This window comes from Pecten maximus, chromosome 9 (genome assembly GCF_902652985.1).
Source record: "Pecten maximus chromosome 9, xPecMax1.1, whole genome shotgun sequence".
Classification (NCBI taxonomy): Eukaryota; Metazoa; Mollusca; class Bivalvia; order Pectinida; family Pectinidae; genus Pecten; species Pecten maximus.
In genome coordinates this window covers 18514307-18528696 of record NC_047023.1, presented here as the reverse complement: position 1 = coordinate 18528696, position 14390 = coordinate 18514307, and the positions used below count along the sequence as shown (strand labels likewise).

Genomic DNA, 14390 nt, shown 5'->3' with positions numbered 1-14390 from the left:
GGTGCCACATACAGTATAATTGAGGTGCCACATACAGTATAATCAAGGTGCCACATACAGTACCACACACAGTAAAATTACTATTTGATTTCATGGAAACACTTTTTTGATGACATCATTAATGATAAATTTCACTAGGTGTCAATGTTATTTTGAGTCATGTCATTAACAATCGTTATCTGCACACGATTAGTAATGAGAAATTGATGGATGGCATATTGTGATGATACTGTCAGCAGTTATTTTGACTGACCAATGATATCCTTCATTAGGTTTCAAATCAATTAGAACAAAATCTGTCAATTTTTGTAACAAAAGTGCAGCCCAATTTTTTTTCTCAACAAGATGATATTGACCGGTTAAGGAAGTGAAAGAGATAGTACTTACTTGGCAAGGAGGACGATTGTTTCTCTCTCAGGGTCACGTTGGTCATCTGTACGGCAGACTCCCGAGTCAGCTGGGGCGGCACCTTGGTAGAATCAGAACATTCCATGGTTATTTACATGTGATACAAACAACCCAGTACATTTACAGGTCATCTTAATATGTCAAGTGTACAATCACGATTTTTATTAATTCCTTCAGTTATGACGGAATAACAATTCCTTATCAATGCTGTGTATATGTGGTGCTCACAGGAGACTGGAGTAACATCTACATCCGTTGGAAATTTCAGGCGGTTATGTAATTGTGGACATCCACTGTAGGGGAACCGAGTAAAACACTTTCTGTCTAGATCAGCACATAAGTATTCCCTTGTGAGTGAAACTCGATACAGAAATATCTGTGACCATGTTATGTTGTTCCTCATCAAACAGAATCAAATACAACAAATATATTCCCACGTGAATTAGCTGCGTTAGGCCATCAATGGTATATATGTATATATATATATACTAACACAATGTATATACCAGCCTCTCATAAAACTCTCAATGAATATCTGCTGGATTCAGGAAGAACTTTTCCACAGTGATTACAATGTACACATTAAAAAAAAATGAAACAAAATCCACACATGTGATTTTCAGCATCCAAATTACTCCTCAGGGTTAGTGTCTACAGGCCTTGATCGAGAGACTACAGTAGTCCCAGCCTCACTGGTACTATGGCGTAGCATACTGTACTTATCTAAATCTTAAACTTCCTGTTGACCTCGTAGATAAAAAATTCAATATCATCATTACTTCAGGTTTTTTACCTTACTCCAAGATGTTTTATCAATAATCACAGTTTGTTACTAGATCACACTAAAAATAGTCTAAGTGAAGATAAGGCTGTCTGAGAGAAGAAATCTGATTGGTTGTTGAGATATGTAAGGACAATTGTGACTGGTGGTTGTTGTACCCCCTGCCCCCAGTGCCACAGTAACTCATCTCTGGCCCTATCACCACAGCAATCAAGGTCATACAAACAACAAAGCCACCACTTTTATCAACAAAGTAGTTCAAACCTCAGGGGAATCTTCAGTCCAAATGTATTGGGTCCCTTTCAAGTGGGCCCACACATTCTAACTAGGCCTGGTTGATCCCTGTCTGAAAGGGGATCATTTGTTGGCATGGCAACTGATAATGTGGCTATTGGGACATGCATTAATGAAATACATGAACTCAACTTTTATATAGCTTTACATAAATATCTCAATTAACTCTTAAACAGCTGATAAGCTATGGGGAGTTGGCTATAGGGGTCTCTGATAAGAGTTAGGAAGGGGATGCTGGGAGTTCACAGGGAACAAACAGAGTTGGTTATAGGCAGGGGTGGTGGGTTGATATTACCACTCCGTACATATCTACTAGTACTGGGACATTATATTCTATTGAAATGTTATATTGGGTTTTTTTTCAGTTGTTATAACGAGAATTGTCATACCTAGATTCCAGGACTATTGTACACAAAAGTATGTGGAATTCTGTATTGTTCCCGGGAAATGAGAACTATTCTCAGAAACAGGAAGTCTCTGGGTGCAGAATGCACAGTTATGAAAACATGCCAATCACTGCATGTTTACATCACTCTATGTAATGTACATCAGGTACACACACAAACACTAGAACTCCCACACAGCACGGTACTAACCACACAGTCCCTTAGGTTAATTAACCACACAGTCCCTCAGGTTAATTAACCACAAAGTCCCTCAGGTTAACTAACCACCGTCCCTCAGGATAATTAACCACAGTCCCTCAGGATAATTAACCATCGCCCCTCAGGTCATTACTGAACTAGAGTAAGTCCGGTATAAAAGCACATAGTATGTGACTATCAAGGAGATCACCTTGACAATTCTACATATGTAAACTCTTGGCTGACCTGACCTCTGCAGATGACCTTGACTGTTGGACAATAAAAGTATATACATTGTATATATATATGATAATACCTATGTTCAGTATCACCAACATTTAGGCTCATTCTACAACAGGAGGTATTTTCAGGATTGTCTCCCACTCTAGGAATGTTCAATCTATATGTATTTTCAGGATTGTCTCCCACTCTAGGAATGTTCAATCTATATGTATTTTCAGGATTGTCTCCCACTCTAGGAATGTTCAATCTATATGTATTTTCTATATGTATTTTCAGGATTGTCTCCCACTCTAGGAATGTTCAATCTATATGTATTTTCAGGATTGTCTCCCACTCTAGGAATGTTCAATCTATATGTATTTTCAGGATTGTCTCCCACTCTAGGAATGTTCAATCTATATGTATTTTCAGGATTGTCTCCCACTCTAGGAATGTTCAATCTATATGTATTTTCAGGATTGTCTCCCACACTAGGAATGTTCAATCTATATGTATTTTCAGGATTGTCTCCCACTCTAGGAATGTTCAATCTATATGTATTTTCAGGATTGTCTCCCACTCTAGGAATGTTCAATCTATATGTATTTTCAGGATTGTCTCCCACTCTAGGAATGTTCAATCTATATGTATTTTCAGGATTGTCTCCCACTCTAGGAATGTTCAATCTATATGTATTTTCAGGATTGTCTCCCACTCTAGGAATGTTCAATCTATATGTATTTTCAGGATTGTCTCCCACTCTAGGAATGTTCAATCTATATGTATTTTCAGGATTGTCTCCCACTCTAGGAATGTTCAATCTATATGTATTTTCAGGATTGTCTCCCACTCTAGGAATGTTCAATCTATATGTATTTTCAGGATTGTCTCCCACTCTAGGAATGTTCAATCTATATGTATTTTCAGGATTGTCTCCCACTCTAGGAATGTTCAATCTATATGTATTTTCAGGATTGTCTCCCACTCTAGGAATGTTCAATCTATATGTATTTTCAGGATTGTCTCCCACTCTAGGAATGTTCAATCTATATGTATTTTCAGGATTGTCTCCCACTCTAGGAATGTTCAATCTATATGTATTTTCAGGATTGTCTCCCACTCTAGGAATGTTCAATCTATATGTATTTTCCACTTAATTAGTGTGTAAATGAAATCATACCTAATTACAAATTAAAGTGATCCAAAAATAACTTGTTTACTTGAGTTTTCTTCCCTCCCTAAATTTACACTACCACAAGAGGCCCAGATGGCTTGTATTGCTCGCGAAATTAGATCTTTTAGCAATAATGGCCAAACATTCACATCTATAGTAATATATAATAAAACACAACATCTGATTTATCACTTTCAAAGGTGGCTAGTATCAAAATTAGTTCAAAACACATTGTCTCCTTCACCTAATCTTTAGCCAGACCAAATTTAATTGAAATTCCTTAATCTACAAAAAAGTAAAAGGGTTTTAAGAGATCTATCTCTAATTTCCTTATAAGCCTTATCCCTCTGTCTTTGGGGGTCAGACCTTAATTTGTTAAAAACTAATATTGCTCAAAACCAATTTTATTTTAAATCCTCTATCCATGATCTAAAAAGATTTACTTTTATTTCCCCTTTGGGTCCTGCCTTTCTGCCCCTAAAGGGGCCAGACTCATGTCTTCGCTAATTTACCCCAATATTCCAAACCAAAATTGATGAAAATCTACACAGCTGTTCATGACAAGTAGTGATTTCATGAAGAAGGTTGAAAAAGTTGATGGACCTACAGATAGACAACACCACACCATAAAACTCTCATCAAATTCTGACGAAGTTTTGATTTTATTTCCTGACTTATTTCCTGTCGTCCACGATACAGGAAGTGTTTAAGTGTAATTTCTATTTCCTGTGTTGACTGCTCTTATACTTTTGTCTATTTTACTGGGTGGAGTTCCTAACAACACCTAAATAAATAATAAAAAAAAATATAATGATTTTTTGAATAAATAATTGACCTATTGACCTACACGTTCTAGTCAAGGTCACATCAGGAAACCTTAGGTATGGAGTGTTTAAACACTATGGAAATCTTCAATCAATTAGAATCCTGTATTTTGTTATAGTGGTGTTTGTTTACCATGCTGATCTTATCAATCCCCAGACTGGTTCCTAAAACTCGTCTCACAACACCTGTGACGAGACATGACCTTACAGTCAACGATTCCCTATATCTTAAGTTTTTTAAATCACCACTAATTTAGACAACAATCTAACTTTATTCAAGACAAAGTCTACCGCAGTTATCATGAAAAGTACACATTTACATGAGCTAAAGGTCAAGGAGTTATTGGTCCAAGCTACGAGTTAGAAATGGGCCATACAGCATACCGAGTCAACCCTTACTGCCATGAAAAATTTAATGTTTCCACAAAATTTCTACTTTTTTTTTTTACATAATATTATCAGCTACAGTCATAGATGTTGTATGTATAAAACCAATCCCAATGATGTTTTTTTAAAGAATTTATGGCTGCATTAGAATGTCACAGAATGAAAAAAAAATAAAAATAAAATATATGCAAGCCAACCAGGGCCTATGAGTACTTGTCTGATGACACAACTGTGTGTCATTAAGGTACAGTGTGGGCTGCAGTCTAGGTTTTCAATATTAAATTTCAACAAGTTTATCCAAGGTAGGTATATTACCTATATACACTGGTGACTCATACTGTTGGTCAACAAGATAACTAAAATACCTTTATCTGATAAAATACAAATTAAGTTCCTCTTATGTTAAATAATGGTGGATGAACAATGTGTTCACTTCACTTGATTAACTCAGTATATCATAATGGATTTTAAATACAAAAACAATTTTGTCTTAAATTGTTATTTTAAACAGAGTACTGTAGCACTTATCTAAAAGAATATTAGCATTGTAGTACAATAGGTTATATCTTGTTTGCCTCTCTACACCTCCCTGCTATCTCACATACTGCCTTAACTTAAATGTTTTTCCTCTTGTTAGTCTCTCTATACCCCACTGCTATCCCACATACTGCCTTAACTTAAAAAAAAATTTTCACCTCCCTGCTATCCCACATACTGCCTTAACTTAAATGTTTTTCCTCTCGTTAGCCTCTCTATACACCTCCCTGCTATCTCACTTACTGCCTTAACTTAAATGTTTTTCCTCTTGTTAGCCTCTCTATACCTCCCTGCTATCCCACATACTGTCTTAACTTAAAAAAAAAATTTCACCTCCCTGCTATCTCACATACTGCCTTAACTTAAATGTTTTCCCTCTTGTTAGCCTCTCTACACCTCCCTGCTATCTCACATACTGCCTTAACTTAAATGTTTTCCCTAACTCCTAGGCTATTTACCATGTGTATAAACCAGGAATCTCCATCCTTTTCCAAGACAACACTAATAATTGTCACTAAGGGTAAATATCCTAACAAACCATTTACCTGACATAACTTCAGCATAAAACTACAAAGGGAGGTAATTCATATAGAAGTTAATGTGTTTAGGAGTGTAGGGGTGAGTTTTGATGGGAGTTTTATTGGATAATCACTACCATAGTACATAAGCCTCTCACTAACCTGTTATCTACCACAGTTCACTGGGGTCATACCTCCACAGATAATCTTTTAATCTGTCGTAAACAACAGTGATTATAACTATAGTCTCTCTCCTCAATACACATCACCTTTCATCACAGACAGTCATTAGACATTCTCCTACTACAATCTGGTCTCCAGGTAGCTTGGTGAGGCCTGTTGTAGCTAACAATGTGATGAAAGTGTGAAAGTCATGAACTTACCAGGCTCTGAATTAGAGGTGATAATAGTTACCACCAGTATCATACATATTACCAAGATAATAGCTACTGCCAATTTAATAGTCAGTATGTGTTAAGGCAGTATGATACATATTAGCAAGATAATAGCTACTGCCAATTTAATACCTGCAGTCAAACCAATTATTGTCATCCCCATCAGAGGTTATAATATTCCCTGCCATAATTATTAACTTAATTGGTCTGGCGGTTTGAACTACGTACATGTCAACCTTCCTTTTAACATCAATGTTAATTTGTGATACGGATACAGATGTTCTATGACGTTGTGTGTTTGTACATCAGGTAAATAACATGTTATTAGTACATTTCTATATATGGGACCATATTAAAGGTATATTAATTGTGGTACCACTATATATATACCAGGAGGCATGTTAATTATGGTATCAATATTTCTATATCTCACACAGAGGCATGTTAACTGTGGTATCAATATTTCTAACTTGTGTTCAACAGATGGTTGTCATGTACAATATTTTACTATACAAACAGAAAGATATATCACAATGTACAGTATATAGTTATAAAAAGGTGTTTTTTGTTTGTGACATACAATATTTCTATATTAAATGTAGATGAATGTGAGTATTAGAATTTAAATATGACCCTATGACCTCAGGTAAAATCTCACAAAACATTTTCGTGATTCTGACATGAACCTTACCTCATCCTTCCAACCAAACAAGATGTCGACCCGTCGATGAAGGTTGTACGATCGTGTCCTTTTCATACAGTATAAATCATTAATTTCCAGTATAAAATATTCCAAAGGCATAAGAACTGTATATTCAGTTTTCTTTACAGATTGAATTTTGTTATAAACAGTAATTTCAGATTCTACTCCAGTCTATCTAGCTAGTAGCCGACAGATATAATCAAAGCGGACAGATATTATCAAAGCCATATATTGAGGCCACTGTCCGACTTATAAGGGTGTTTATGTTACAGGAGAAACTCCTGAATCACAGGTATGCTCAGAGCTTGTCTGTCATATTGCCATCAACATGTCCCTTAGTGATCGCTGTACATCACTCCTAGTTCGTCTACTCATCATTCGTAACACCCTTGTACATGGTGTCAGCTCATGTAATATATGGTGTGGTCAATCGGAGAGATCTTACAAAAACTACACACATCACAATTCTACCTGAAACTGTGACGGGGAGAGCTCACATCTAAGATAAACCCTACAGCCTGTTGCCAAGATTTAGGTTTCATTTGTCCGAACCTTACAGACTGCTGACAACACAGTTAAGATTAACTTCGCATAAAAAAAACAGCTATAAATACGAGCAACATAAGAAATTAACACAAATAACAAAATTGCAAAAATATGGAAGAGGATGAACAAATCAAGAAAATTCTGGCCTTTTTGTGTCTGTTACAACAGTAAAACTTAAAATATCTAGGAACTTAAGTTTTAAAGCTCAAACAAAAAAAAAGCATACCTTTTTTTCATGTTCAGACGATTTTCTTGAAAATAATCTCATTTTTTCATTGACAATAATTTGTTGTCCACACTTTCTTGGTGTGGTTACAGGTAGGTATTATGTAGGTATGGTGTAGGTATGGTGTAAGGTGTGGGATGTGGCGGACTGAACTTTCACCTGGCGATCATTAATACCCTGTTATAGTGCTGTGATGTCATAACAAGCCTACATGTAACCCTGAACACCAGTACAAGCCCATTTGTAATCCCTGATCATCGTCATTCTTGACGAACATTTTACCACATAGCTTGTTTACATTTTTTTTTGCACCTGAAAACATTGTAAATAAAAAATAAACTAATCATAACAATGCAAACAACTTAATCAACAATACCAAACAATGTCAACATTTACTCAGCTTCTGTTTTCAATTTAGATTCTGGAAGGATAATTCAGTCTAATTCACTACAACAGGAAACTCATTACAGATAGTTCAACCGTGTACAAATAACACCAACTACATCAAGTAGAATTGTTTATAAACAACTGTAAGCCATTTTGAATCCCCTCTAATTCTAAACCTGCCTGGAGAAGTTTAGGATAGGGTTCAACAGATTACAGTAAGTCAAGTACTTAGGAGTGGTATCTTTATAATGTGTGTTTAATAGGCTTTGGGTATCACTATACCATGTCTCCTTAACAGAAACAACAACCAGACTGACCTTCCACTTGATCTACACACCGACCTTGAGGTCAGTGGTTGAACCCTATTGGGGATAAACAATGAGAAACTACTGCTATGAAGTATTCTTTTATGAGCGGAAATATTGTTTAATGAGACGTAAAACTTGCTGTCAATTAACTATCTATCCATCATCTGGAAATCACTTATGTTAAACTTCTATTCAAACTAGGTCAAGGTCATTTGTGTTCAAAAGTGAAATTCTTCCAATTAAATCAGAAATCTGCCGTTATCCTTGAAGATGAACTTCATCAATAGTACTGAACTGTGCCTCCTATACACAGCCTAGTATCTAGGAGACATCGGTATAGGGAGCCGGATAGAGGTCTATAAATTCTACAGTAAGAGGAGATTAGTTAGAGGGCCGCGACTACAAAAGTTAAACCTGTATATTGTAATTACCCTTACAAAACTTGAAAAATATCAATTTCAACTACAGAAAATAAAACTCCACCCAAACCCAAGTATGCCAATAAATTATTTATAGTACCACCAGGCCACTTTAATGCACTTTGTAATTCAGTTTATAGAAACATCATTGAGAATTGGAATTCATGACTAAATTTTACGATCTGCATCTGAGTGAAGCGGAACAGCAGTTCCAGAGTTGTGTATTGATCTTTGATATTATAGCCCCACATGGACAGCACACACAGGTAAAGATACCTGTTATCGTTCTTACCTTCGGGATTCGGCTCTTATCACATGGAGTTATCTGCTCCTTGCAGGAGTTCTCATGTACATTTACAAGGCAATCTGAAACACGGAAACCATTAACCCATCAACAAAGTGGAGATGTTCTCCGTAAAATGTCACTACTACTGATGCTCCCGTCTCACGTCGTTAGCAACGTGGAGGAACTAATCCCAGGAATGCCCATCCAAGATTATTTGAAAAATGCATTTAATTCCTTAACAAATTTACCATGTTCCTGAAAAATTTTCATCTTCTTTTTTTTAAGTATTGATTGCCTACTGAGATGAATAAGATGCCAATGTTATGTTCTTGGATATAATCGTTGTGGTTTGTATAAATCTATCCCAAGTTAATATTAAATATACTAATATGGCTAGACTCGTGATCATCCTAAACTAGGGATGGTTTCTCCAGACTGTAAACAAATATTTCGGTACTTACTTTCACAGCGAACTGCAGGTTTGTTGGCCATTGATTTTCGACACACATGACAGGCGGTGGAATTACTGAAGGACACTGACACAAATTGGTGGGTAGACTTTCCTTTGTTTTCCTTATCTTTGTGCTGTGGAAACAAAACAATAAGTCATTATCAATATAGAGGTGAAGGTCATTATCAACACAGAGGTGAAGGTCATTATCAATATAGTGGTGAAGGTCATTATCAATATAGAGGTGAAGATCATTATCAATACAGAGGTGAAGGTCATTATCAACACAGAGGTGAAGGTCATTATCAATATAGAGGTGGAGGTCATTATCAATACAGAGGTGAAGGTCATTGTTGATACATAAGTGAAGGTCATTATCAATATGGACATGAAGGTTATTATCAATACAGAGGTGAAGGTCATTATTGATACAAAAGTGAAGGTCATTATCAATGGGAAGCTGAAGGTCATTATCAATACATATGTTATAATTAATAAAGAGGTGAAGGTCATTATTAATAGGAGGGTGAAAGTCACTATCAATACAATGGTGGAGGTCATTATCCATATAGAACTGAAGGTCAATAACAAAGGTAAAGGTAAAGGTGATTATCAGCCTAGAGGTGAAGGTCAATGTTATAATGAACTGTTAGACACAACTATTAGCACAGATAGAACATTATTTGAGAAAAAAACAACAAAAGTTTCATATAAGACTCCACACCAATTATAACACTGTAACCCTGATGTAGGATACTCTTATTTAGGTACTGAATATATCAAGTTGTATATTCTATCTATTTATATTTCATTATTTCATCCTAATTCACCGACTTAAACAGTGTTTACTGGGGTGCTAGTCTGGTAATTACAATGACGATGAGGATGTTTAAACTACCAACGTAACCCACATTTCACAGATATAAACAGAAATCAGCCATAAACGGTACACTGCCAACATCTCCAATTTTAAGTAGAGATGCATTAGAAACAACACTTTCTACAGGAATACCAACAATATTTCCCTGGGGTATGACCCCCTCCTTCCTCCGGTTCTATCGCTGCAGGTCAATCATTTTGTACTGATGGCATTACAAAACATTTCCAGCGCATTTTTTTAAGTAAATGTCTGAAGAAAACATTTAAAACTAATTAAAACTGTATCAACCTCTGCAGCAATATTTATATGAAGTTTATTTGGGAGAGGTACACTGATACTGCCCAGAGCTCAGAGATAAAATCAGCAGAATTCGGTCAGCTTCAGAAAGGCAACACCCACACCGAATAAAATCTCAGGTTTTTTTTTTTACAGACTGACAATGGCTGTAAACGGCAACAATCTGCACCCTTGCCAAATCGTACAGTGTGATAAACACATCTTACATCACTCAAAGATGGAATGGTTGTGCCAATCAAAACGGGATAATGTATTGGTTAGAAAAAAAAAGATTTGAAAACTTCAAAGAAAAATGTGAACTGCTAAAACCAGAATCCAGAATCTGCCAGGAACCAGATTGAAGCTGTTAATTTTATCGGCAGTGTTTGTTTACACAATAACTATAATTTACATGTCAACACCTGTACTCAACAATTACATTGTGGCTTGTGTTGACTTCACTGTCATTGTAACAGGACCACAACATCCGTTAGAAAATTTCTAATTATAAATGACATCCAGAGATAAAACAAAGACGTAATCATGAGGATTTGATACGACGTGCTGTAAAAATCGTACAGACAAGTTACCATGCACACATCTGAAGATGTCAGAAACAAAAGATTCACAATCTTCTGTGCTTTTGTAAGTAAATCCATACAGCACTTTTTCTTTTTTTTCTTTTTACTTTTTTGTTTTTGTGCATATTTTCCCTTTTCTTAGTTTTTCCTCCTTTATTTTCCTGTCTCCTTCTTTTCATCTTATTTCTTTACAAGATACAAGAATTTCTATTTACGGGAATGGTTTTTACGATGTAACTCTAACTCTTTAAATTTAGCTCAGTGAGATGCGTTGCAGAAGAACAGTGATGGATTCCTCAATAATATTTATACTGATGGCCAATTACCCAATATACTAAAATAGTGTATCAACCTAAACCTGCTCTCCCAAATACTGAAATAAAGTAGAAATTCAAAATGTATAAATATATCAAGTGGGGAAAATATGTATCAAGTTCATAGAAGTTTGTTTTGATATTTTACAATAAAATGTTCTATCATCACAAACTGAGAAAAACACAAACAAACACACTGTGCTGCCTTTCATAGGCGGATGTATGGGTACAGAGGCCATGTATGTGTTAGGTGTTTTTCATTTTTTATGGTCAGGTCATGTGCACCTTGTTGAATGACAAGTGCTAACTAACCATCCAGCCTTCCAGTTTTCATCATAGAGAATCCATTGATAATTTGAAACAGTGAGTGTTTGTCAATAATATTCCAACATAAACATTATAATATCAAGATAAATGTTGATAGTTGCAACCAAAATCTAAAATAAAACATTTTTGAAAATGCATACAACTGTACACCATACAACATTGTTATCTCGCTAACTTTTACCATTATAAACCAATCCCCAGTAGCTTTTGATCATCAAGACGTACGTCCCCGACTATAAATCATTCTCTTATTATTGTGGAAGATAAATGTTCACGAACGATCATCAGGCGAATTTATCAAAAATTTGAATCCAATTCAAGCATCATTTCTGATAAACACAATAAACATTGAAATTACAACTGATAAACCATGATTTTAAGTTTAGAAAAATCGTATCAGGACCATTCACAAAAATAAAGTACATTTACATCAGTGTAAATTGAAGTTTGACAGTACTGTATATAACCAAGCTATACAGATTTATTACACAAACACCATAACAAGTTAGATTTGACAGTAATGTATGAAACCAACATGAATTTATAAACAGAAGCCATACTGAATAGTTCCAGTCCGATACGTACCACCATGATCCCGGACAGTCCCCTAGACATTTGGTTGTGAAAACCCATAAGGAACATAGCTTGTGAGTTGGTTCTACATGAGGGCTTATCTTATCTCTCCATCCAAGTCCCTGCCTCTTATGATTTTGTCTCTATCACTAAAATGCTTGTAAAGAATATGTTTCCTTTGGTCTTATCGCCGGTATTTTTTACACGAGATGGGCTCCGGTATTGATTTGTGTATGTGAAGGCTTCAGCTCTTGTCTCCCGATGTCTTCACAGAAACTCCATCACATTACACAACTGTATCTACACAGACTCCCGATAACCTCATTCCAACAGTAAATGATGAATTAAGAAATGATTGTTCTGGATACATTCCGTTTACCAGTACAATGACATAGTTTCCAATGGGAATCTCCTGACGCTATCGCTGTGCGTCCGTCCCTGTGTGTGTCCGTATACTGCGGGGTACTGTCTATCACTGTTACACAGTATGTGGTATATTGTCAGTGTAGTAGCATCAAGCCTCTCTCTCTCTCCCGTTCCTTCCATTGTACACAGACCTATATACATTCAGAAAACCTACCGTGTGCCAAGTTTCCATTCATAAAACACTTACACCATTGTGTACTCGCTGCTCCCTAATGTTACTGCCAACGGTGAATCTTGTTTATTTCTCACCTGCTAATATGGTGTCTTAAATGAATGACTTAATGATAGCACTTCCTCAAATACTTTGATGGTTTTACAGGTTTTTCCTTGTCTTTTTTTTTCAATAAAAAACATGAGCATCTTATCTTTCTTCTTCTTCTTTTTTTTAATAAATTTTATCACCAAGAAGGAAATGGTAAATATGGTGTTAAATACAGGATTTATACTTTAATCATACACAGGATTAATACTTTAATCATACACAGGATTAATACTTTAATCATACACAGGATTTATACTTTAATCATACACAGGATTTATACTTTAATCATACACAGGATTTATACTTTAATCATACACAGGATTTATACTTTAATCATACACAGGATTTATACTTTAATCACACACAAAGTTAAGACAAACAAGCCAACTGATTGTGTCATTTACAATATGTCACTTAACTCCTTAACTCAACTCAGCCCCAGTCACTTGTGTATAAAGGAGCACAGGACCAGAATCCATTTTTATAATGACCTTGCCCTTGTCTTAACAGCATGTCAAAACTGAAACAGTGTAATGTCTCAGAAACTTATCTTAGTGGGGGCCATTTATACATAGAACTGCTCTGGAACAAAATGTCTGTACCAAATGATTATAGAATATTACCAGGAGAGATCACAACAATTAAGACTCTCAAAAATGATATCCAAGACATCAATTTCATCACTCTGATACAGGTAAGTATCATTGTTCACCAAATTTACATAAATAGTAATGTTGACCTTGACCTTGAACCCTTTGGATGTATTTTCATATTTTGTTTTTTTCTTCTTTTTTTTTCAAATCTGTAGAGATATGAAGTGGATAGTGTTAATAAGAAACAAATAGAGAAGAAAATGATGGCTTCAAGTTGGCTTTGTATCATACTTCTACCAAACTACCACACCGTACATTGTACTACTGTTTACTCCACCATGTATATAGTGATGGCTGCTGACATTTATGGTAGATAGACTGGGTCACACCTCCCACTTTAGGTGTATTGCCGGACTAGTGTAAGTCTAGTACAACAGTGGGTCACCAAGGACATATCTGTCAGTAACCAGTAAAGGAGTTGTTGATGTTACCTGTATACACCTCTCATCATCTCACAAGCTAGCTAGATTACTACTGTATGTGTCACCGCAATCTCAAGGTCACTAAAGGTCACAGCAAAGGTTACACAAGTCAAATTATCATATTGCAGCTTGTTTATACTATATGCATGCTTTTACTCCAATCTGATTTACATTCTAGTCTGATAAACCAAATCTAACACAAAAAGGCTAAGAAAATGGATATTAG

General features: G+C 35.6%; 1 protein-coding gene across 10 annotated transcripts in view; it reads right to left on the bottom strand.

Annotated features, from left to right (window-relative positions):
- LOC117334867 (rho guanine nucleotide exchange factor 28-like) overlaps positions 1-14390 on the bottom strand; it is a 209554-nt gene that overhangs the window by 47895 nt on the left and 147269 nt on the right. For all 10 annotated transcript variants that reach the window (XM_033894704.1, XM_033894703.1, XM_033894701.1 and 7 more), the window contains 3 exons: positions 9461-9584; positions 9006-9079; positions 388-469 (listed from right to left, as the gene is read on the bottom strand). In XM_033894704.1, the coding sequence (XP_033750595.1) occupies positions 388-469; positions 9006-9079; positions 9461-9584 (280 nt within the window). The remainder of the gene's footprint in view (positions 1-387; positions 470-9005; positions 9080-9460; positions 9585-14390) is intronic.